Raw genomic sequence first — 24,128 nt, 5'->3', positions numbered from 1 at the left:
CAGATCCTCCCAAGGTGTTCCTGAGCGGCAGCCTGCAGTCCGGCCTCAGCGTGAAGCGCGGCTGCGAGATCCGCCTGGACGCCAACATCTCGGGCTCGCCGTACCCTGAGATCACCTGGTACTGGAACAACCAGAAGATCCGGCCCGAGCCGCTCCGCAAGCGGCCCGAGAAACCCCTGAAAAAGAAGGTGGAGAAGAAGGAGGAGGTGAAGAAAGAGGAGAAGAAGGAGGGAGAGGTGAAGGAGGGAGAGGCCGAGAAGAAGGAGGGAGAGGCCGAGAAGAAGGAGGGAGAGGCCGAGAAGAAGGAGGGAGAGGTGAAGGAAGGAGAAGAGAAAAAGGAAGGAGAGGAGAAGAAAGCGGAGGTAGCAGCCGAGCCGGAGGAAGAAGAGACCGACTACCCGACGATAAACGAGCGTCTGAGCGTGGACAACCGTCACCGCGGCATGTCGTCCATCATCATCAGGGACTCGTACCGCGCCGACCACGGCGTCTACATGGTGAAGGTGGAGAACGACCACGGCATCGCCTCGGCAACCTGCGAGGTCAACGTGCTCGGTGAGAATCAGCTGGTAGACTGGGACGGACTTCTTCCATTACTTTACCTTTTTATAGAAGAAATGAATTGAATTGAATTGTGTAAATACACATTTTGATTTGTATAAACTCTTCATAAGTTCTGTGTAAAAACCTTCGTTTGTAAAGAAACTAAAGGGGTCAGATGAATGTAGCCGAGTAGAAAAACTCAGTGAAGTACCTTGAGTACAGTACTTGAGTGAATGTACTTTGTACAGGATAGGGCTGCACGATATGAGGAAAATATGCCATAACGTTGTTGAATATCGTGATATCGATACAACTTGTGATAAATTACACAGATATTAATGTGTTCTCAGTTCTGCAGACACACACACACACACACACACACACACACAGACACACACACACACACACACACACACACACACAGACAGCGACACACACACACACACACACACACACACACACACAGACACACATATACACACACAGACAGATAGCGACACACACACACACACACACACACACACACACACACACACACACACACACACACACACACACACAGCGACACACACACACACACACACACACACACAGACACACACACAGACACACATATACACACACACACACACACCTATACACACACCCGACACACACAGTGACACACACATACACACAGAGACACACATATACACACATACACACAGACACACACACAGACACACACATATACACACACACACACACACCTATACACACAACCGACACACACACACACACACACACACACACACACACATATATATACACACACACACACACACACACACACACACACACACACACACACACAACAAACTGCTTGTTGACGTTAAAACTGAGGAAAGGAAATCATTAACTGTCTTTTATTGAACAGATTGAACACTGACTTTAATATAAAAGGCAGAACTAAAAAAAGAACGACAGATTATAAAGTCCAGTTTTCTGCTGATATTTTCTTTATCTTTCGCAGCCTTTTTGCGATGTCTTTATTGCGCCGGTTGAGGTTGTGTGTTCACAATGTTTTTCCGTCTGTCTGCAGATACTCCCGGGCCTCCCGTGAACTTCACCTTCGAGGAGGTGAGGAAGAACTCTGTGATTTGCCGCTGGTCCCCCCCGCTGGACGACGGCGGCAGCGAGATCCTCAATTACACGCTGGAGAAGAAGGACAACTCCAAGCTGGAGATCGGCTGGAGCTGCGTCACGTCCACACTGAGAGGCTGCCGCTACCTGGTGCCCAAACTCATCGAGAAGAAGGAGTACATCTTCAGGGTGGTGGCCGAGAACAAGTTTGGCGCCGGGCCATACTGCTTCTCCAAACCGCTCATCGCCAAGAATCCTTTCGGTACGCTGGTATTTACTATTACTAGGCATTAGATTCTGACGGTATCTGACCTTCATGTTCCCACATTTCTAAGAAATTTCTTTTTCACTGAAAATTAGGCCCTATGTTCCCACATTTCTAAGATTTGTGACTGTGGGAACATAGGGCTGTGGGAACATTGGGCTGTGGGAACATTGGGCTGTGGGAACATAGGGCTGTGGGAACATTGGGCTGTGGGAACATTGGGCTGTGGGAACGTTGGGCTGTGGGAACATAGAGCTGTGGGAACATTGGGCTGTGGGAACGTTGGGCTGTGGGAACATAGAGCTGTGGGAACATAGGGCTGTGGGACCATAGGGCTGTGGGACCATAGGGCTGTGGGACCATAGGGCTGTGGGACCATTGGGCTATGGGACCATTGGGCTGTGGGAACATTGGGCTGTGGGACCATTGGGCTGTGGGACCATTGGGCTGTGGGAACATTTCCGCTTCCAACCTGTAGGGGGACCGAAGCAGGAAAAGTTACATAGTGTTGCTTTAAATGTATAATTTTTTGCAAGTGTTGCAAGACAGTGTGCAGGAGTTTCTTTGCAACAAATGGAAGATAAATAGCCCAAAATCTATGAATGAAAGTGTTTGTTTTTTGCCTGTAGTTCTTCAAACGTGACATACAATTGGGCTTGATTTATGTTTGAGTCTCACTCAGTTCTCCTCTGCTCTCCCGCTCCCCTTCGGCCTTCCTCAGATCCTCCCGAGCCTCCCGAGAAGCCGGAGATCGACGACATCACGGCCCACAGCATGCTGGTCACCTGGACGCCGCCAAACGACAACGGCAGCCCCATCCTGGGGTACTGGGTGGAGCGCCGCGAGATCAACAGCTCCCACTGGGCACGCGTCAACAGGTGAGGAAACACAACGACTAAACCTGTACCAAGTCTCACAATAAAGTATTCAGATCCTCTACTGCAGTAAAAGGACTAATACCGCACTGTAGAAATACTCAGTTACAAGTAGAAGTACTGCAGTGAAAATGTTACTTCAGTAAAAGTCTGTGAGTATCATCAGGAAAATGTAGTTAAAGTATTAAACACTTTAGACACACACACACACACACACACACACACACACACACACACACACACACACACACACACACACACACACACACACACACACACACACACACACACACACACACACACACACACACACAAAAACATTGTAGAAAGTGTAAAGGATCCAACCAGCTGTGTGTTTAATGGTCTGATCATCTCAGCTGACTTGTAGCCGTTATATTGTTGGTTAGTTTACTTTAGAATAAAACATCAGATTTATAAACTACATGTAACTAGTAACTAAAGTAACTAGTAACTAAAGCTGGAACAGATGAATGTAGCGGAGTAAAAAGTACAATATTTCTCTCTGAAATGTAGCGGAGTAGAAGTAGAAAGTGGCATGAAAAGAAAAGACTCAAGTAAAGTACAAGTACCTCAACATTTGGACTGAAGTACAGTACTGGAGTAAATGTATGTAGTTACATTCCAGTGCTGGTGTTGACTGATTTTTTGCCAAATGTTTCCTTCTGTCCTGGCCTTTAGGGACATGGTTCCTGACACCGAGCTGAACGTGGAGGGTCTCCTCGAGGGGCTGACGTACATCTTCAGGGTGGCAGCTGAAAACCAGGCCGGCCCCGGAAAGTTCAGCGGCCCCTCGGAACCCAAAACAGCCCAGGCTCCCATCTGTACGTAACTGTAAACTAAACTATGTGTTCAGTACAACTCTGATCAACGTTTCCATCACACACACACACACACACACACACAGACAGAGACTCACACACACACACACACACACACACACACACACACACACACACACACACACACACACACACACACACACACACACACACACAGACACACACACACACACACACACACACACACACACACACACACACACACACACAGACAGACAGAGACTCACACACACACACACACACACACACACACACACACACACACACACACACACACACACACACACACACACACACACACACACACACACACACACACACACACAACACACACATAGATAGACATAATAGATATATTATGGTATTGAGATAAAACTTTACATCCTCTAATCTCCATGCGTCTTCCTTTCGTCTGACTAATTACATATTTAGACATACTTGTCCAAAGAACTGCTTATGAGAATCAGAATCAGAAGTGACTTTATTGTCAACAAAATGAAAAGTGCTTCTCTATGTTGCAAACACAAAAACACACACATATTATACCCACAGTATAATAAACATGACCCTTATCTGTGTTTGTTTGTGTCTCTGTAGTACCCCCGGGACCTCCAGTTGCTCGAGTGGCGGCGACCACCGACCACTCCATCGACGTGGAGTGGGACCCGCCTGCCGACAACGGCGGAGGAGACATCCTGGGATACCACGTGGAAAAGGTCAGCTCATCAACAAACAGCCTAACTTTATTCTTACTCCTCACATTTAAAGCTCGTATGGGTCTGCCACTTAAAGTGTAACTCTCTTAGGTTCTAGGTTCTAGGTTCTTTTTGTGAATGTACCTGAGTCAAACTTTCGTTTAAAAGCATATTTAGGATGGAAACGCCACTTTTAAGATGTACCGTATTCTGGTTTTTGGGTCAAATGGCCTTTTGAATGGGAGTGCTAGGGGCACTTTGATGCTAGCCTCAAAATAGCTATTTTTTAACCACTAAGAAGGCTCAACACAACATGAGACTTTGCTCCAAGTATCACTAGGGGCTCTACACTTTAACGAAAGCATTGACAACATTGTTTGCGTACCCAGAGTTTACTAAAAAGAAAGGTTTTGAGCAACTCACTGTAGCAGCTGTTCTTCCGGTCTCCGTCTATCGAGCCAGTCAAAAATAGTCGAGGGAGGAGAGTAAAGATGGAAAGCTCCTAAAGCTTAGTTCCATATAAATGCACGGATAATTAGTTGTTTTGTTGTTAGTGAAACACAATATTGACCTTGTAGTTGAAAAATGACATTTCCATTTCCATGACATTATTATTATACACACAATACAATGTAGGGGAATTGTATTTTTGCATTTTAACCCATCCTAAGTATTAGTATCACAAGTCACATCTGACGTTCATGTTCCAGGGTCCCCACGGGATCTTAAAAGTCTTTAAAAAGTCTTAAGTTGGGCGCCCTGATAGCTTAGTTGGTAGAGCGAGCGCCCATATATAGAGGTTTACTCCTCGATGCAGCGGGCCAGGGTTTGACTCTGACCTGCGGCCCTTTGCTGCATGTCATTCCCCCCCTCTCTCTCCCCTTTCATGTCTTCAGCTGTCCTGTCAATAAAGGCCTAAAAATGCTCAAAAAATAATCTTTTTTATCTTGTCCTTTCGTAGGATTAAATAAATGCTGTAACGTCGTGTGGTTATACCGTTTAAATTGACTTTATTTTGTACTTTTTGGTTTCATAGCATAAGAGCTCTCAATGCAACAAATATTTAATTCATTGTATGATATTAGAGTACAAACACACATTTGTTTTTTGTAAATTTAGGTTACTTTACTTGATAAATACTTCTTTTCTCAGGTTTTAAATCCACACTGATTTTCTTTCATATGATAATGAAGTTGGCATTAAATTTCATGTTAGGTGGTATTAAAAAAGTCTTAAAAAGTCTTAAATTTCACTTGGAGAATCATAGGGGTACCCTGTATTTGTAAAATCAGACTTTCTCAACTTAAGACCTTAAACTGTCTTCATTTTAGCACAGACTAATGTTAGTTTGTTCTGTGTTGTTCTTCAGGCCATGGTTGGTACCAAGGACTGGTCCCGGGCCACAGAGCGTCTATGGAAGACCCGGTCCTTCACTGTCTACGGGGTCCGCGAGGGAGCCAAATACTCAGTCCGAGTCATCGGCTGTAACTCTGCCGGAGAGGGAACGCCAGGATTCACAGAGTCTGTGTTTGTCAGGAATCCTGCAGGTCAGCCGAACAGAAAACAGAGACTGAAACTCTGATTTATTTAAGTTAAATGTTGTCTAATTCAGAGTTGATGGAAATCTCATAGCTGTTTTATGTGTTTGTGTCTTCTTTCCTCGGTTGGCCTCCACAGAGAAGCCGGTGATTGACCTGGAACTGTCTGTCAAGAACGGCGTGATCATCAGAGCCGGAGAGAACCTCCATTTGCCTGCGACAGTCACAGGAAAACCCTACCCGACCATCACCTGGACCAAGGACGATGCCAAACCTGACAAAGACCGCGTGGAGATCCTCACCGAGGGCAACGACAGCGTCGTTTCCATCAAGAACGCGCAGAGGAAGGACTGTGGCAAATACCACATCGCCGCTTGCAACCCCAGCGGCACAAAGCACGCTTCCATCAGAGTGGATGTTGTAGGTGAGTGAAACTCCAGGAAAGCAGGACTTGATGATAAAACTCAACTGTTAATAATACAGAGTCCCTAAAGGGACAAACTTTCAAAGTCTAAGTAAACTTTATTATCCCACAAGGGGAAATTCATGTGGTCTTCTTAAAAAAAAAAGAAATGCAGCACTTTAAAATATGGTCAGTACACAGTACAATATTATTCAGATATGTTCAGATTGGTGAGCACGAGATACTTTCTGGTGCGCCAGAGATACTTTTCTCACGAGCACGCAAAAGTATTTTGTTCTTGTGAAAAAAAAATAACCTGAATACTGCTCAAAATTGGTGCAGAGGAGGAGGTATTCATCTGCCTGAAAACGCAACAAAATGTACCTGAACCAGCCTTAGATTGGTTTCTCATTAGCACTAGATTGTGTGCTCATGAGAAAAGTATCTCGTGCTCAACAGAAAGTATCTTGTGCTTCTTGTGAGCATGGGCTACTTAATTTCCTTACAGTTAATTGATGCTATGAAATAAAAATGGACAGAAGGATAATATTGTTTTATCTTCAGATGTCCCCGGACCCGTCACGGACCTGAAGCCTGTCGTTGTCACTCGCAAGATGATCTTCTTGAACTGGGACGACCCAGTGGATGATGGAGGCAGCGACCTGACTGGCTTCCTCGTGGAGCGCAGAAATCCCAATTCTCACGCATGGAGGCAGCCCGTTGAAACCACCTCCTCCAAGTGCGAGTGCATGGGCATAGTGGAGGGACAGGAGTACATCTTCCGCGTCATTGCCAAGAACAAGTACGGCCTGGGCACGCCCGTAGAGATGGACATCATCAAGGCTGTTGACCCACAGGGTGAGTCCTAACATCTCTTGATTTTGATTAGAAATTGTCCTAAAATTCTCTCTTGTGAGCAGAAAAGTAGATTTTTAGTTTTTTTTTATTAAACTAATGTATTTGCTGTTTATGCAGGCCCACCGTCATACCCTGAGAAGTTCCACTACACCGAACGCACCAAGAACTCCCTTACACTGACCTGGAAGCCGCCTCGTAACGACGGCGGCAGCCCTATCATTGGCTACACTGTTGAGAAAAAGAGGCAAGACAAGCAGGCCTTTGAGCCATGCAACACGGAGATGTGCCCCAACTTGACCATGACTGTTGAGGGCCTGGAAGAGGACTGGATGTACGAGTTCAGGATCAAGTGTGCCAACCTGATTGGAGTAAGCGAGCCATCCATCCCATTGACTGTGATTATTCAAGACGACGAAGGTAAGGCGGAATGCTCTTTAAAACTTAACTTAACCCTACTCTTATATTCAAGCAAGGGACCGAGCCAGATTTTGTGCTGACTTGTTTTGTTTCCATTTTGTCCCTCTCAGTGTCTCCTGAAGTCCACATGCTGAAGCACTTCAAGGGTGACTGTATTACCGTGAAGAAGGGTGAGTCCATTGAGCTCCCCGCTGATATTCTGGGCCTCCCCATCCCTAAGATCGAGTGGACCAAGGATGACGTGGTGATCGAGCCCACAGAGGCTCTGCTGATTGAGACTGAGGTGACCGGTAGGTTGAATGCAAAGACCACGTTGTCCATCCCAGCAGTCAACAGGAGGGACCGCGGTAGCTACACCGTGACCGCCTCCAACAACATGGGCACAGCCAAGCACACCACCTATGTCATGGTGCTGGGTGAGTTAAAACATGCCACTAACAAAAGACATGGTGCACTAATTAGTTTGTAAAATATAGGGTGTACTTTACTGACTTTAATTTGCCCTCCTCTCAGACCGACCACTTCCACCCAGGAATTTGACAGTGTCCAACATCAGGGCGGAGTCTTGCTACCTCCATTGGGAAGTACCGTTGAGCACTGGTGGCAGCGAGCTGACCAACTACATTGTTGAGAAGATGAAAGTGGTGGAAGAGGAACCGCAGCTGGAAGAGGGACAGGAAGCTCCACCTGGACCACAGTGGGAGGAGGTCAACAACATCGTCATTGAGAGGAAACTCGGGGTATGTCCTGATAATAACAAAAATAATAATAATAACAGGGTTGTCATAGGCTTTTAAAGCCCTATTTGACTCTAATGGGAACATCACCTCCCTCTGCAGGTTTGGGAACTGGAGACCAACAAGTCCTACCTGTTCCGGGTCAAAGCCCAGAATCGTTACGGTATATCTGATCCCTGCACAACAGAGGAAGTCATGATCATAGACCCATTCGGCCTTCCTGGCCCACCAGAGAAACCAAAGATCGCAGAGTACTCCAAGACCTCCATGACCCTAACCTGGGAGCCTCCCAGGGACAACGGCGGCTCTATGATTATCGGCTACTGGCTGGAGAAGAGGGAGAAAGGCACTGACTACTGGGCCAAAGTCAATAAGACACCGGTTACCAAGAGGGGCATGAAAGGCTGGGACTACCAGGTGAGCATATGGGACTTTGTTTCTGTGTAAGCACAGAATTACATTTTTACATTGAATGTCAATCATTGCCTCAGTGTTTACAGCTCTGGGTCCATTACTTAAAGAAACTGCTCACCTGGCAAGTGTAGGATCTGCATTTGAACCCAACTTTTGTAAACCTAGCAAAATCGAATCTCAGGTTAAACCCAAACAGACCAGTAGACCTTTGGGATAGTTCTCACATTGACATTTATGAAGGTCTATCACAGAGATTTGAGAATAACTTTTACGAGAAATGAACATCCTATGTCTGAGTCCTTAAGGAAGCCTGCTCCATCACAGACCTTTAGATAGGCCCATTGAGACCGTTAGGAAGGTCCTTGACAAACCTTCAAAATGGTCCACAAAAACCTTAAGATTGTCCTTTGTAGATCCTACACTCTGGTCTGTTGTAGACTTTGGGAAGGTCCATCGCAAACCTTTAGAATGGTTCAGCAAAATCCTTTAGGATGTCCTTTGTAGACCTTCCGCTCTTGTCTCCTGCAAACCTTTGGGAAGGTCTATCGCAAACCTTGAAGATGGTCCATCAAAATCCTTTAAGATAGACCTTTGTAGACCTTAAGATCTCGTCTCTTTCAAACCTTTGGGAAGGTCCATCACAAAACTTTAGGATGGTCCTTTGCAGACCTTCAGATATAATCTGTTACAGACACTTAGGAAGGTCCATTGCAATCCTTTCGGAAACTCTATTATTCACCTTAAAAATGATTTGTCAAAGACCTTTAAGAAGGTCCTTTGTAGACCTTCAGATAGAAAGGTTACAGTCCTTTAGAAAACTCCTGGTTACCCTAGGTGTCTGTTAAATCCACTTATCCTTCTTTGTCTCCCAGGTGACTCGTCTGTTCGAAGGAACAGAGTACGAGTTCAGGGTTGCTGCCACCAATTCTGCAGGAATGGGACCATTCAGCGGACCGTCCGACTCTGCCTTTGCTGTCGATCCCATCAGTGAGTAAAAAACAACAGGCTTCTTTTCAAGGGTTGGATAATGAATAAGTCCTACATATCAAAATAAACTTAAATAACTGAAATCTATGTGATTAATCAAAGTCCTTTGACCAGATCATTTTGGTAAATGATGAATTTGATTCCCCAAACTGGATACTACTGTATTCTTACACACTGCTGCTCTCCACTCCAGCTCCTCCGAGCATGCCTGCTGCTCCTGAGGTGATTGATAAGACAAAGCACAGTGTCACTCTTTCCTGGGAGCCGCCAGAGAGGGACGGAGGAAGCCCCATCAAGGGCTACATCATCCAGATCCAGGACGAGGCCGCGACAAAGTGGATAAGTGTGAACGACGCCGATTCCCTCCACCCCACCACCGAGTTCACTATGCCCAGCCTCCGCGCGCTCAAACGCTACCGCTTCAGGATCATCGCTGTCAACGACATCGGCGAGTCCGACCCCAGCCCCAGCACCAGCGAGGTTCTGGTTGAGGACGTCGCATGTATGTTTAACTTTAAAGTCTCGCTGCCAAAAATAGATAATAACTTTTATCATAATCCAAAGGTTGTTTTTTCCGTGTATATCTTTTCGCCTTCACTGATGTTTACCCTGGTGTTTCTTACTCAACAGTTGCTCCTTCCATCTCCATCGACGTGCTGATGGACGACCTCCTGTACATCCGTGCTGGAGATCCGATCAGGATCCCCGCCACCATTAAGGGCCGCCCTGTTCCCAAGGTAACCTGGGAATTTACTGGCAAAGCCAAGTCGCACAAGAAGAACAAACTGCACACGCTGCCTGTGGACTCAGAGGTGAGACCTGCTCTTTTTCATGATGAAACAATGTGTTTGTATTGTATATACTTATTTACAGAAAACCCTGAAAAACAACGAAGAAATACGAAGAAAAAACCTAAAATGTTATTACAATACTGCTGTTTTTTTATTTGTAATTGTACGTTTTATAGAACATTTATCTTCTATAAAAGTCAGGTTTTTTTCATGTTTTCTGGGTTTTAGTTTAATTTTCGAATGTTTTTTGTGTATTCAGATTCAGTCCACAGACACCACGTCCGTTGTGACCATCCCCGTCAGTCTGAGGACGCACTCTGGACGCTACACCATTACCGCCAAGAACAAGTCCGGACAGAAACACATCAACGTCAGAGTCATTGTCCTCGGTATGTCTGTTGTCTGTACTGTATATACTGTACAAACATATCACTCAAAGGTCCGAATCTGAATTTTGTTTAAGGTCAGGGGACCAGTAGACTCGCATTGCCAGAACTTCCTCCACAGCGCTGCGGAGAAAGGTCTGACTAGTCCACACAGCATTCCTGGATGGGAGAAAAACGTGCTCTGGTTTATTGGCATTTCTTTAAACCAATCACAATGGTCTTGGGCGGAGCTAAGCTCTGGATGGAGCCACGGAGCCTCTGCTAAATAGTCTCGGGAAGGAACATGTTTTGGTGGAACGTGTGGACGTTCAAAAGTAGTTTTAGTCGTGCAACAGAAAACTCAGATTGGACAGATAGTCTAGCTAGCTGTCTGGATTTACCCTGCAGAGATCTGAGGAGCAGTTAACCATACAGTAATCCTCATACTTTCCCAGATATCAAGCTTCTCTTAGTTTCTTTTTGAAGCTTCAAGTATTTCCCGTTAGGATTAAATCTTGGGGGAGTAGAAGAGTGTCTCTGGATGTTACAGTCTCTGTTTTGTTCTTGTCTGATTGTAATTTTCTCCTTGATGCAGACGTCCCCGGAGCCCCGAAGGACCTAAAGGTTACCGACACCACCCGGTCCACCATGAGACTGATCTGGAAACTCCCCGACAGCGATGGAGGAGAGAGAATCAAGAGCTACTTTATCGAGAAGAAAAGTCTTATTGACAAGGCCTGGACAAAGGTAAACATCCATGTTGTTGGCAGATTTTCCGGCGGCAACGGACTAAAGCTAGAAGTGGAACATCGTGGATATAGACTGTAGACTAGTCTTTGATTAACTGATGGATCTGGTGATTCACAGGTGAATGCAGCCTGCGCCAGCCAGGCCTACGTAGTGACGGGCCTGGTGGAGGGTCAGGACTATCACTTCAGGGTCCGAGCTGAGAACAGACTTGGATTCGGCCCGTTCACCATCACCACCGACCCCGTGCGGGCCAGAGACCCCATCTGTGAGTACAGACACACAGCACACACTGCCAAAACCTTTTATTGAATTGTTCTGATGCTATTCTCGCTTTTTAACAAATACTTCTAGACGTTCACACGTTACCGCAGTTCTCTACACTCTCCATTGGCTCCCGGTGCGTTTCAGAATTAAAGATTTTAATGTTTGTTTTTTAAGACCATTGGCCTGGCACAATCGCCGAGATTTTAACCCTTGATGGTGTTTTAAGCCCCCACGTCAACTTCAAGGCAGCGATGCGACCGTCGACTTCAAGGCACCTAACCCTAATCCTAACCCTAACCATTGCCTAATCCTGGTGCCTTCCAGGCAGCGCTGCCTGGAAGACGACGTTGGGGGCTTAAAACACCAAATACCGATTTTAACAGGTCATTACAGTCATCCAATCAACTTCTTTTAGAAGTCCCTAAGTCGATTTGCTGCCCCGAGACTTTGGAACAAGTTACCCCCTGACATTCACACTATTACAGACATAGCTCTTTTTAAAGCTAAACTCAAAACATATTTATTTAGAATGGCTTTTAATACATAGCAGAGCTGTGACATTTTTTCCTTTCTTTGAATAGAATACAATATCAAGTCGCTTGCATCGTTTTTTTGCTTGACACAACTCAACAAGCAAATACAGCACACACACAAACAAGCACCAAACTGGAGAGCAAAAATCCGCTGCACAAAAGCAGTCCTAGATAGTTACCAACCCTCTTCCTGCTTTTCTGATTTTCTAAATGTAAAAAGATATTTTTTGGATACCTGCTGGTTGCTGTAAAGCACTATACAAATACGTGTTGATTGACTGATTCTTTCTTTTCCTCAGACCCGCCCGACCCCCCCACTAAGGTGAAGGTGAACTTGGTGACGAAAAACACCGTCACCCTGAGCTGGGAGCCTCCCAAGAACAACGGCGGCTCTCCAGTGAAGCATTACATCATCGAGCGTCTGAGCTGGGACACCAGCGGCAAAGAGAAGGAGACGTGGAAGCAGTGCAACAAGAGAGACGTGGAGGAACTCAGCTTCGTGGTGGAGGATCTGAAAGAGGTCCGTCTATGTCCTTTAGGGCCGCAACTACAGATTATTGTCACAGCGCACGGGTCTTCAACGGTTTTAAGCCAAGGACCCCTTAAAGTGCCCATATTATGAAAAAAGAATTCTGGGATTTGGGGAGTTATTTTGTGTCTCTGGTGCTTCCACACGCATACAAACATCCATGCTGTTTTGAGTGAGATACGGGTTTCTGAATGTGTCCTGCCTTCAGTCTCCGGGTGAGCTGGTCAAAATCTGCAGGGCTTTCTACGTCACTAGCTGAAACGAGGTGGCTAACCGTATCATGCTAGCTCGTTCTGAATGGCAAAACACTGCTACAACCCACACTAGTTCACCATAATCTACAAAATAACTACTTACATGTCTCCCGGCTAATCCTGCCTTGTACTGACTGAAGTTGTAGAAACAAACAGCTATCTAGCTCATGTAGTCCTTACCTAGCTACTGAGCGTGTAGTCCTTACCTAGCTACTGAGCGTGTAGTCCTTACCTAGCTACTGAGCGTGTAGTCCTTACCTAGCTACTGAGCGTGTAGTCCTTACCTAGCTACTGAGCGTGTAGTCCTTACCTAGCTACTGAGCGTGTAGTCCTTACCTAGCTACTGAGCGTGTAGTCCTTACCTAGCTACTGAGCATGTAGTCCTTACCTAGCTACTTAGCATGTAGTCCTTACCTAGCTACTGAGCGTGTAGTCCTTACCTAGCTACTGAGCGTGTAGTCCTTACCTAGCTACTGAGCATGTAGTCCTTACCTAGCTACTGAGCATGTGCGACTGCCAACAAAGATGTTCCAGCAGTGAGAGGTCTCACTCTGTAGCTAAAACAGAGACCTGAACACAGGGTGAAAAAAGGAGCTGCAGCAATGTGCAGTACAACAAAAATATGGTGTTTTTTGAAAATGTAAACCTATTCTGGTACAACCTCAAATTACAATTATGAACCTGAAAATGAGCATAATATGAGCGCTTTAAAGCTTTAGTCCGTAACGTTTTGATAAAAGCAAAAAATTCTATCAGGTAGGGGACCCTGGGACAAAGTCATATCAGATGGGGGTCTGTGGTCTAAATTGTGTCAGTTTAGGGGGTCCTTGATGTGGAAAAGTTTGAGAACCAGTGCCCTAGGGGTCCCGGAGTCCCTGTTGAAGATTTCTGCCTGAGCTGAAAGAGAGATGGAGCAGGGACCCCCTTATGCATATAGTGTATAACATTTAGTTGCGTATTAAAGATTCCCTCCGACTTTGGACTGCCTGTTAACTGTGTTTGTCGTTGATCTGCAGGGAGGAGAATATGAGTTCAGAGTGAAAGCTGTGAACGCAGCGGGACCCAGCCGCCCGTCGGCCGCCGCCGGACCCCTGGTCATCAAGGATCAGACATGTGAGTAACAGTCGCTTCGGCCAATCACAGGCTGCTCAATCAGCTAGCAGTTTTAAAGTTAAATCATTTCAGCCCACTGTGGACAGAACATTTTGGCTGTAAGCTTTCAGGATGTTGCATTTGACTCTTGGCTGGTTAGTGTTGTCCACAGACTTTAAAAGTAATGGACTTTTAAAGAAATATAGTAGAAATATTTTATAAACAAAATGTGTGTATGTGCTCGTTGCAAAAGAGCTGTGTTAGTCATTGAGGAAGTCGTTAAAAGTACTCCGGGTGAACTCTGATGCACAGAAAGTTAAGCTTTAGTCATAAAAATAGTTTAGGGTTTTATGGCATAGAGGTGCATTGTTTTAAGGTTATGAGAACGGAAGAGGAAGTTGCACCACACAGAGACCCCGACCTTGGTGTGTGTGTATGTTTGTGAAAGATGACAGTGTCTGTCTAGAAACTAGGAGACACCGCCTGTGAGGAGAGAATAAAGACACAAGGAAAACTCAGATCAGGGTTCATTTTCAGACGAGGTCTTGGTGGACCAGCTCTGACTTGATGTCTGTTGCTAGAGAAACTTAGACTCTGTTTGTGAATCCACAGCTGTGTTGTAACTCTTATGCTGGACTCAGTAAACTTTGCTTAACTGAACTCTTTGTCTCAGATTGATCCTTGTGTTCTGGTAAACTTATGTCCGATGTAAGAAGGCGTGGGAATTAATAAATTGTCAGATTTGACAGGATTTAGGGCCTTATTTTAGACATAATTCCCTCTTCACTGCTGTATTGAAGCTTCGAGTTCGGCAGTTTGTCCGTCTCGGTTTTTTTAAACCGGACAATGACGATTTTTGTCGAGAGGGTGGAGCCGGGGAGGTTGACACAGCTAAGCCAGTGTTATTTATGGTTTCATGGCGCTGTGCTAAGCGCTAAAGAGGAAAAGTTGCAGATTTTCAAGTTTTTGTTGATATTTTTCTACATTTTGGACGTTTTTGTCACATTATTTAAGGTTTTTACGTTTCTTCGTGTTTTTAATGAGTTTTTTGATACTTTCTAAAATGTTTTTGTAATTTTTTGTCACTTTTTTCATGTTTGTTTTGACATTTTTGTAGTTTTTTGCCCCTTTTTTCAAGGTTTTTGTCACTTTTTGTGGTTTCGAGTAGCCACCTGAATCCAGCTTATAGGAGCTGGATAATCAGCATTTGCTTCACTTTTCAGACCCGGACGCGTCGTCCTTTATTCCCCCCCCCATGAGTTTCTGTTCTGTTCTGCAGGCCGCGGCTATAAAACATGTTGTGTGTGTGTGTGTGTGCAGGCTGCTGTATTAAAACATGTGATGTGTGTCTGCAGGCGCTCCCACCATCGAGCTGCGTGAGGCCATGGAGGGCGAGGAGGGCTGTGACGTCAGCATCGTGGCGAGGGTGAGCGGCTGTCCGTTCCCCTCGCTCACCTGGCACAAAGCCAGCCTGGCCAAACCGGAGGAGAAGGCTGCTGTGCAGTATGACAAGCACATGAACAAGCTGGTGACCCACGACAAGTGCACGCTGCTGATCCAGCAGGCGACTCGGCTTGACAGTGCCCTCTTCAGCCTGACGGCCACCAACAGCCTAGGCACCGCCACCAAGACGGTCAAGCTCGCCGTGCTCGGTGAGGAACACTGACATCAAAATGTGGTCACATTATTGCTGAAATGATTAGTTATAAACCCCTTCCCTGAACGACTGTCCAATCACAACTGAAGGTTAGGAAGTTTAGGGTTGTGATAAAATAACATTCATTCTCTCTCTCCCTCCCTCCCTCCCTCCCTCTCTCTCCCTCTCTCCCTCTCTCCCTCCCTCTCTCCCTCTCTCCCTCTCTCCATCTTTCCCTACCTCCCCCTCTCTCCCTCTCACTCTCTCTCCCTCCCTCTCTCCTTCTCTCCCTCCCTTCCTCACCCCCCCTGCAGGACCCCCCGGCCCGCCCATGGCACCGCTCAAGTTCACCGAGGTGTTTGCGGAGAGGATCGGTCTGGCCTGGAGCCCGCCCAGAGACGACGGCGGATCCAAGATCACCAACTATGTGATAGAGAAGCGCGAGGACAACAGGAAGACCTGGGTCCACGTCTCCAATGACCCCAAGGAGTGTGCCTACGTGGTGACCAGGCTGACGGAGAACCACGAGTATGAGTTCCGAGTCATGGCCCAGAACAAGTTTGGAGTCGGGCCTGCGCTGGTCAGCGAGCCGGAGAAGGCCCGAAACCTCTTCAGTGAGTCCGCTTCACTTTCTAAAATGTCTGGATTACAGCAGGGCTGCCCCTCAACTAAAGAAAAGACCATTTCCTCTACCAATCGAGGATCTACAAAACCATTTTTTATATTTAACAAAATGTTAAATGTTGTCCAAACACAAGCAGCCGTACGAGAGCTTGGTATGAGGGTGGAGCTGGGGAGGTTGACGCAGCTAAGCCAGTGTTATTTTATGGTTTCATGGCGCTGCGAGAAGCGCTAAAGAGGGAACGTTGCAGATTTTCAAGTTTTTGTTGTTGCTATTTTTTCGACATTTTGGACACTTTTGTCACATTTATCAAGGTTTTTGCGTTTCTTCTTGCTTTTTAATGAGTTTTTTTTTTACTTTTATAAATGTTTTTGTCATGTTTTGTCACTTTTTTCACGTTTTTATTGACGTTTTTGTATTTCTTTGCCCTTTTTTAAATATTTTTGTCATGTTTTGTCACTTTTTTACGTTTTTATTGACGTTTTTGCATTTGTTCGCCCTTTTTTCAAGGTTTTTGTCATTTTTTTGTCTCTTTTTTCATGTTTTTATTGACGTTTTTGGATTTTTTCACCCTTTTTTCAGTTTTTGTCATTTTTTTGTGGTTTTGAGTAGCCACCTGCTGGACATTAGATAGAATGCAGCTTTAAGAATCGTCAGCATTTGCTTCACTTTTCAGACTCGGATGCTTTATTTTTCCCCCTATGAGTTTCTGCTATGAGCTTTGTTTGAATATTATTAACATTATCGGTGGTTGAACTAAGCCCCTCTATAGCCCAATAACACGGTATCTGATGTGTTGATGATTGATGCCTGTCCCGTCCTCTTGCAGCCGTCCCGGGTCAGTGTGAGAAGCCGACGGTGAAAGACATCAGTGTGGAGTTCATGAACGTCAACTGGGACGAACCCAAGTACGATGGCGGCTCCTCGGTCACCGGCTACATCGTGGAGAAGAAGGAGACCACCGCCAAGCGCTGGATCCGCGTCAACCGTGACCCCATCCGAGCGCTGCCGCTGGGCAACAACTGGGACGTGACCGGCCTGCAGGAGGGCGCCATGTACCAGTTCAGGGTCAGCGCGGTCAACGCCGCCGGCAACGGGCTGCCCAGTGTGCCCTCGGACCCCGTGCTCTGCAGAGACCCCATCAGTAAGAAGGACATTTCATTATCAACGTCGTTTAGCCCCTGAATTTTACTTTAAACTCATCCAGTCAGAAATATTTGTTGCTTTTGGAAAATTACACACTGTGTGTGTGTGTGTGTGTGTGTGTGTGTGTGTGTGTGTGTGTGTGTGTGTGTGTGTGTCTGTGTGTGTGTCTCTGTCTCTGTGTGTGTGTGTGTGTCTCTGTGTGTGTGTGTGTGTGTGTGTGTGTGTGTGCAGAGCCTCCCGGGCCGCCCATCCCAAAGGTGACGGATTGGACCAAGTCGACAGTGGAGCTAGAGTGGATCCCCCCCGTGGTGGACGGAGGGTCAAAGGTCACGGGCTACATCGCTGAGTACAAGGAGGTGAACAAGGAGGAGGAGGAGAAGAAGGCTCAGAGGAAGCTGCTGCTGAGCAGCGATGAAGAGCAAGAGGAGAAGGAGCCCGAGGAGAGCTGGGAGAAGGTAAAAAACATCTGGAATGTAACTAAGTACATCTACTCCAGTACTGTACTTCAGGCCAAATGTTGAGGTACTTGTACTTTACTTGGGTTTTGTCTTTTCATGCCACTTTCTACTGATACTATCAAAGCAGTGAATGTCTGTACAGCTTCATATTTTCCTCAGAGTGTCAGAGTCAGCCGAACTACTTCAGCATTTAGTCATATTCTGCATTTCTGAGTTCAGGAGCTGCATAGTTTTTTTTACATTAGTGGTGTAACGCAGTCATTCCCAAACTGTGGTCCGTGGACCACTAGTGGTCCGTGAGGGTACTGCAGGTGGTCCGTGGAAAAGCAAAATAAAGTATAAACAATAATAGTTTTTTAACCTTCATTTTACCAGGAAATTCCCATAAAAATTAAGAATATGTATACTGATATACAATTTACAATTAAATTAAATTGTCATGTTATTGTTTGATTACTAAAAGGTTTGGAAATGTGGACTATATCCAAGTGTTCTTATAACTGTATAGATTTAATACTCCATTGCTATGGAAATAAGCCTGTTGTTCAAAAGAACCTGATTATGTCCTCAGGCGCTTGAGTAAATGAATAAATAAAATAAGTGGCAGTAAACCTTTTAACGAGCCTGTTGTACTGATGAGATGACCAGTTATAGTTTTAGTGCTAGTAGTTCTGTTAATTAAGAGGTGCTGATTAATTCAGGTAGGACTGTATGTTGACATATTTTATTATGTGTATTATGAGGTGGTCCACGAAAACTCTTGATTACAAATAGTGGTCCACACACACAAAAAGTTGGAAAACCCCTGCTCTAGAGGACTGCAGGGGGTACGTGTCCCCCTAGGGGTTCTTTAGAGGACTGCAGGGGGTACGTGTCCCCCTAGGGGTACTTTAGAGGACTGCAGGGGGTACGTGTCCCCCTAGGGGTACTCTGGAGGACTGCAGGGGGTACGTGTCCCCCTAGGGGTACTTTAGAGGACTGCAAGGGGGTACGTGTCCCCCTAGGGGTACTTTGGAGGACTGCAGGGGGTATGTGTCCCCCTAGGGGTACTTTGGAGGACTGCAGGGGGTACGTGACATTTTTTGCTAAATGTTTTTCAGTTCCAAGGCTGTAGTTACTTCTACTGGCTTTTTTTCTCCAAGTTTGTCACTTTTTTCAAAGTTTTTGTCGCTGTTTTTGAAGGTTTTGTCGTTTGTTTTGACCTATTCTTGCCTTCCTTACTTTTTTCTACTGTCTTTTTTTCATGTAACAGACCATAGTTGATTCGTGGTCCGTACATGGAACAGCTGATACTTAAAGTAGGCTGATAAATCTCTATGGAGAGTTGAAAAGATACAGGCAACGCAATTTTCTGTTCGGGGGCGTGGTAAAATGCGGGGGCGGGGGGAGGGGTTAAACACCTGCTCTGCTCTCTGATGCTCTGAAACAGACGTGTTTTTTTGTGCTGATCCAAAAATTCCTCTGATCAGTGACTACCAAACCGTGATCGGAACCGTGAGTTTGGTGATCCATTGCAGCCCTAGTTGTTATAATGTTCCTGTTTTAGGGATTGAGAGTTGCTGTTGTTGTTGCCTCTGGCTCTGACCTCCCTCTGGTCTCTCTCCAGGCGAAGGACACCGAGATCAGAGGAACCAAGTTCGTGGTGGCCGGTCTGAAGGAAGGCGGTCTGTACCGCTTCCGAGTCAAAGCGGTCAACGCCGCCGGAGTGGGAGAGCCCGGATTCGTGTCCGAGCTGATCGAGACCAAAGACAGAACAAGTAAGACCGCCTCGTGGTTCACTGTGGACACACATTACATTACGTGTCATTTAGCTGACGCTTTTATCCAAAGCAACTTACAATTGCTATATATGTCAGAGGAGCCTCTGGAGCAACTAGGGGTTAAGTGCTCAGGGACACATTGGTTGATGTATTGTAGTAGGAATTAAACCCAGATCTCCCACACCAAAGGCATGTGTCATATCCACTGTGCCATCACCGTGCGTGCGTGTGTGTGCGTGTGTGTGTGTGTGTGTGCGTGCGTGCATTTCGCTAAGAGGAAACTCAATAAAAAGCAGTCGGTCCCCGTGAACTGTAGTAGTTTAATTAACACCAAACCCTCCCCTTCCTCTCCTAGTTCCTCCGGAGATGGACCTAGATGCCTCGGTGAAGGAGAAGATTGTGGTGCACGCTGGCGCCACCATCCGCATCATCGCCTACGTGTCGGGTAAACCCGCCCCGGAGATCACCTGGTGCCGAGACGACGCTGAGGTGCCCAAAGAGGCCGTGGTGGAGAAGACGGGCATCTCCAACTCGCTGGTCATCAAGAAATGCAAACGCCAACACCAGGGCATCTACACGCTGAGCGCCAAGAATGAGGGCGGAGAGCGGAAGAAGGCCATCATCGTGGAGGTCCTGGGTGAGTCAGCGTGGCCCCAAAGATGGAGAGTTACAGTATGCCTGCAGTTTATGCACATAGATATACCCTAACACACATATATGTACATATATCCAGACATTTCACATACATAGACAGTCATTTGGGTATTCCTTTTCAACCTGGACCCTATTTTCTCGAGTACTATGTTTTAACCATTGTGTTGTCTTCCCGTCAACCATGACATTTTTAACGATTTTTTCCCCACTACCACCATTATATAAACCACTAATACCGAGTTTTACACTTATTCTTGGAATTCATGGTCAATAAACCTAATTTTTATGAAATTATATCTAATTTTTGAGTTGATAAAAAGCAGAAATTATGATTTATTTTGACTAGTTAAGATCAGAGGATGTTGAGAGAATCACGTCAATTGACGGGTTTATGTGAAAGTTTAGTCACGGAGTCACTGTTCTATAAAATCCTATAAAACTGAATAAAAAGACCCAAAAATTCAATGAAAGTACTGCCGTATTCTACTATCCCTGTATGGATGTGATATGATTTATATCATTGTTGTACTTGTGGCTCAGGTTAAACCTTTTGTGAAACATGAACAAACACAAACAATAAGCGCCATACAACTTTCTTTTATTGGAGGCTTTTCCGATACTGGTATCGGAATTGGACAGTCTTGTATAAAGGATTTGAAAGCAATACTTGAGTAAAAGTATCTTAGCAGAAAATGAATTTGGTAGAGGTTAAAGTCTCCTTTTAGTATATCACTTGAGTAAAAGTCTTAAAGTATCTGATATTTACTGTACCTTGGTATCAAAAGTAATTTTCTGATAATAAATGTACGTAACTATTAGAAGTAAAAGTAAAGAAAAACTTTGATAATTAACATTTTTGTGGCTTCCTTATAGCAAAGCATAATATTCAGGGTTTCCACACCTTCTTAAAACATCAAATTCAAAGTCTGACATCAACAAAGAGAAAAACAGAAACAGAATTTTAAGTTTTTGTTCACTCCAACGTACGAAAACATTTCTTTTAAGTAACGAGTAACGAAGACGCTGAGGGGAAATGTAATGGAGTAGAAGTGAAAGTTTTCAATAATAGAAATAACGACGTAAAGTACAGATACGTGAAAATTCTACTTAAGTACAGTAACTAAGTATTTGTACTTTGTTACATTACAACACTGGTATCGGAACATCTCTAGTTAACACCGGACCTTTTTTCAGCGCACACAGAAAATAGAGAGCTAGGTGACCGTGAGGAGATATTGGATTAACATCACTTACTATACCTTTAATCTGAGGTTGTCTTAACGGTCTCTGACTTTCCGTCCTGTCCGTCCAGATGTCCCCGGACCCGTTGGTCTTCCCTTCGCCGGCGAGAATCTGACCAACGACTCGTGCAAGCTGACCTGGTACTCCCCCGAGGACGACGGCGGCTCGGCCATCACCAACTACATCATCGAGAAGAGGGAGTCGGACCGCATGGGCTGGACCTCAGTGTCCTACACGGTGACACGGAGGAACGCCGTGGTGCAGGGACTCCTCGAGGGCAAGGGCTACTTCTTCAGGATCGCAGCCGAGAACATCATCGGCATGGGACCGTTCATCGAGACCGACAAAATGGTTCTGATTAAGGACCCCATCTGTGAGTCTGACACACAACAAACCTGAAACATCAAGAATAATACCCATCACACAGTCAGTGAAGAGCTGTGAAAATGTCCAGGAGTACTTTGTTTCTTCGTTCTGAGACTACGGTTGGGTATCGTTGGGACTTTTACGATTCTGATGCCGAACCGGTACTTTTAAAAAGATTCCGATTCCTAAACCAATTCTTGAAAAACTGAAAAATGACATCAAAGAAAGGCTCTTTTATAGATGTGGTAGCCGTAATATGCTTTTACGTTTTGGTGAGCCCAGAGGAAAAATATGGCATTTTACATTTACAGTAGCTAGCTAACGGTAGACTACAGAGAAAGTGGGATCTTTTTACGTCTGTTTCGGAGCGACAGAGGGAAAATATTTCAGTCGACACATTAAGTGGAACCGAAATGTGGAAACGAAATTTGCATGGCCAAGAGCTACTTGCATCACATCGCTTACATTTATTTACATAACACACACATAAGCTGAATGAAGCTACTGTTTGCTGAAATTGCAATACCCAAAGCTTATGAAAAATCTTAACTTCACGTCAAGGTTCATGTCTATTTTCCACTTCTTTTAGCCCACATAATTATAGCTACATCACTGGAAATATTCCCATCACGGTCACATGCTTATTTCACAGATAAGAGGATCATTTCATTGTAAAAATAAAGCCACGCTTTAGAGCGCCGCTTACTGTGCTCCATGGCTGCAACACAACAAGCGCCTGGAAGTACACCGGCCGCTACGGAAAACCAAAACTTGCACGTGTTAAATTTAGAACTGAGGATCGGAATCGAAACCTAATTTTTCTGGATGAACGTAATGTTAAAAGTGAGCCATGTTTAAAAGAAATATCTGGGTTTCCCTACAGTCTCTCGGAGGTGAAAGACGAAACGTCCTTGAAGCAACTTTAACCAGTTTAAGTCCAATTGCTCTTTATTTGAACCTTTCCCTGGATAACTATGACCGGGATGAGAAACTTTACAGACATTAAGTTAGATTAGTTTCTTCTGAAGCCTTAAAGGTCCCATGACATGGTGCTCTTTGGATGCTTTTATATAGGCCTTAGTGGTCCCCTAATACTGTATCTGAAGTCTCTTTATATAGGCCTTAGTGGTCCCCTAATACTGTATCTGAAGTCTCTTTATATAGGCCTTAGTGGTCCCCTAATACTGTATCTGAAGTCTCTTTTATATAGACCTTAGTGGTCCCCTAATACTGTATCTGAAGTCTCTTTTATATAGACCTTAGTGGTCCCCTAATACTGTATCTGAAGTCTCTTTATATAGATCTTAGTGGTCCCCTAATACTGTATCTGAAGTCTCTTTTATATAGGCCTTAGTGGTCCCCTAATACTGTATCTGAAGTCTCTTTATATAGACCTTAGTGGTCCCCTAATACTGTATCTGAAGTCTCTTTTATATAGGCCTTAGTGGTCCCCTAATACTGTATCTGAAGTCTCTTTATATAGACCTTAGTGGTCCCCTAATACTGTATCTGAAGTCTCTTTTATATAGACCTTAGTGGTCCCCTAATACTGTATCTGAAGTCTCTTTTATATAGGCCTTAGTGGTCCCCTAATACTGTATCTGAAGTCTCTTTTATATAGGCCTTAGTGGTCCCCTAATACTGTATCTGAAGTCTCTTTATATAGACCTTAGTGGTCCCCTAATACTGTATCTGAAGTCTCTTTTCCGAAATTCAACCTTGGTGCAGAATTACAGCCACTAGAGCCAGTCCCACAATGAGCTTTCCTTAGTATGTGCCATTTCTGTCTGTAGCTTTAAATGCTATTGAGGAGGAAAAAGGGGGGGGCAAGGTGGAGACTGGGGGTGTGGCCTTGACCAACTGCCACTTTGCTCGTTTGCTCGTTTTTTGTATGATGTCTCTCTCTCTCTCTCTCTCATGGGGGGGCCAAATTCTCTGGGCGGGCAAAGCAG

At 45.2% G+C, this 24,128-nt stretch overlaps 1 protein-coding gene across 1 annotated transcript in view; it reads left to right on the top strand.

The window, feature by feature from the left end:
• Positions 1-24,128, top strand: part of ttn.2 (titin, tandem duplicate 2) — a 323,953-nt gene that overhangs the window by 207,302 nt on the left and 92,523 nt on the right. The window contains exons 148-174 of the mRNA XM_078262434.1: positions 4-555; positions 1,625-1,927; positions 2,652-2,808; positions 3,505-3,647; positions 4,263-4,381; positions 5,730-5,907; positions 6,038-6,322; positions 6,866-7,159; positions 7,277-7,576; positions 7,687-7,992; positions 8,090-8,316; positions 8,416-8,730; positions 9,600-9,714; positions 9,908-10,216; positions 10,345-10,526; positions 10,765-10,894; positions 11,466-11,617; positions 11,738-11,885; positions 12,717-12,937; positions 14,217-14,313; positions 15,648-15,944; positions 16,243-16,542; positions 17,380-17,694; positions 17,928-18,151; positions 19,761-19,911; positions 20,270-20,551; positions 21,881-22,183. Of these exons, the coding sequence (XP_078118560.1) occupies positions 4-555; positions 1,625-1,927; positions 2,652-2,808; positions 3,505-3,647; positions 4,263-4,381; positions 5,730-5,907; positions 6,038-6,322; positions 6,866-7,159; positions 7,277-7,576; positions 7,687-7,992; positions 8,090-8,316; positions 8,416-8,730; positions 9,600-9,714; positions 9,908-10,216; positions 10,345-10,526; positions 10,765-10,894; positions 11,466-11,617; positions 11,738-11,885; positions 12,717-12,937; positions 14,217-14,313; positions 15,648-15,944; positions 16,243-16,542; positions 17,380-17,694; positions 17,928-18,151; positions 19,761-19,911; positions 20,270-20,551; positions 21,881-22,183 (6,405 nt within the window). The remainder of the gene's footprint in view (positions 1-3; positions 556-1,624; positions 1,928-2,651; positions 2,809-3,504; positions 3,648-4,262; positions 4,382-5,729; positions 5,908-6,037; positions 6,323-6,865; positions 7,160-7,276; positions 7,577-7,686; positions 7,993-8,089; positions 8,317-8,415; positions 8,731-9,599; positions 9,715-9,907; positions 10,217-10,344; positions 10,527-10,764; positions 10,895-11,465; positions 11,618-11,737; positions 11,886-12,716; positions 12,938-14,216; positions 14,314-15,647; positions 15,945-16,242; positions 16,543-17,379; positions 17,695-17,927; positions 18,152-19,760; positions 19,912-20,269; positions 20,552-21,880; positions 22,184-24,128) is intronic.

This window comes from Sander vitreus, chromosome 11 (genome assembly GCF_031162955.1).
Source record: "Sander vitreus isolate 19-12246 chromosome 11, sanVit1, whole genome shotgun sequence".
Classification (NCBI taxonomy): domain Eukaryota; kingdom Metazoa; phylum Chordata; class Actinopteri; order Perciformes; family Percidae; genus Sander; species Sander vitreus.
This window is presented reverse-complemented; position numbering and strand designations above follow the sequence as displayed.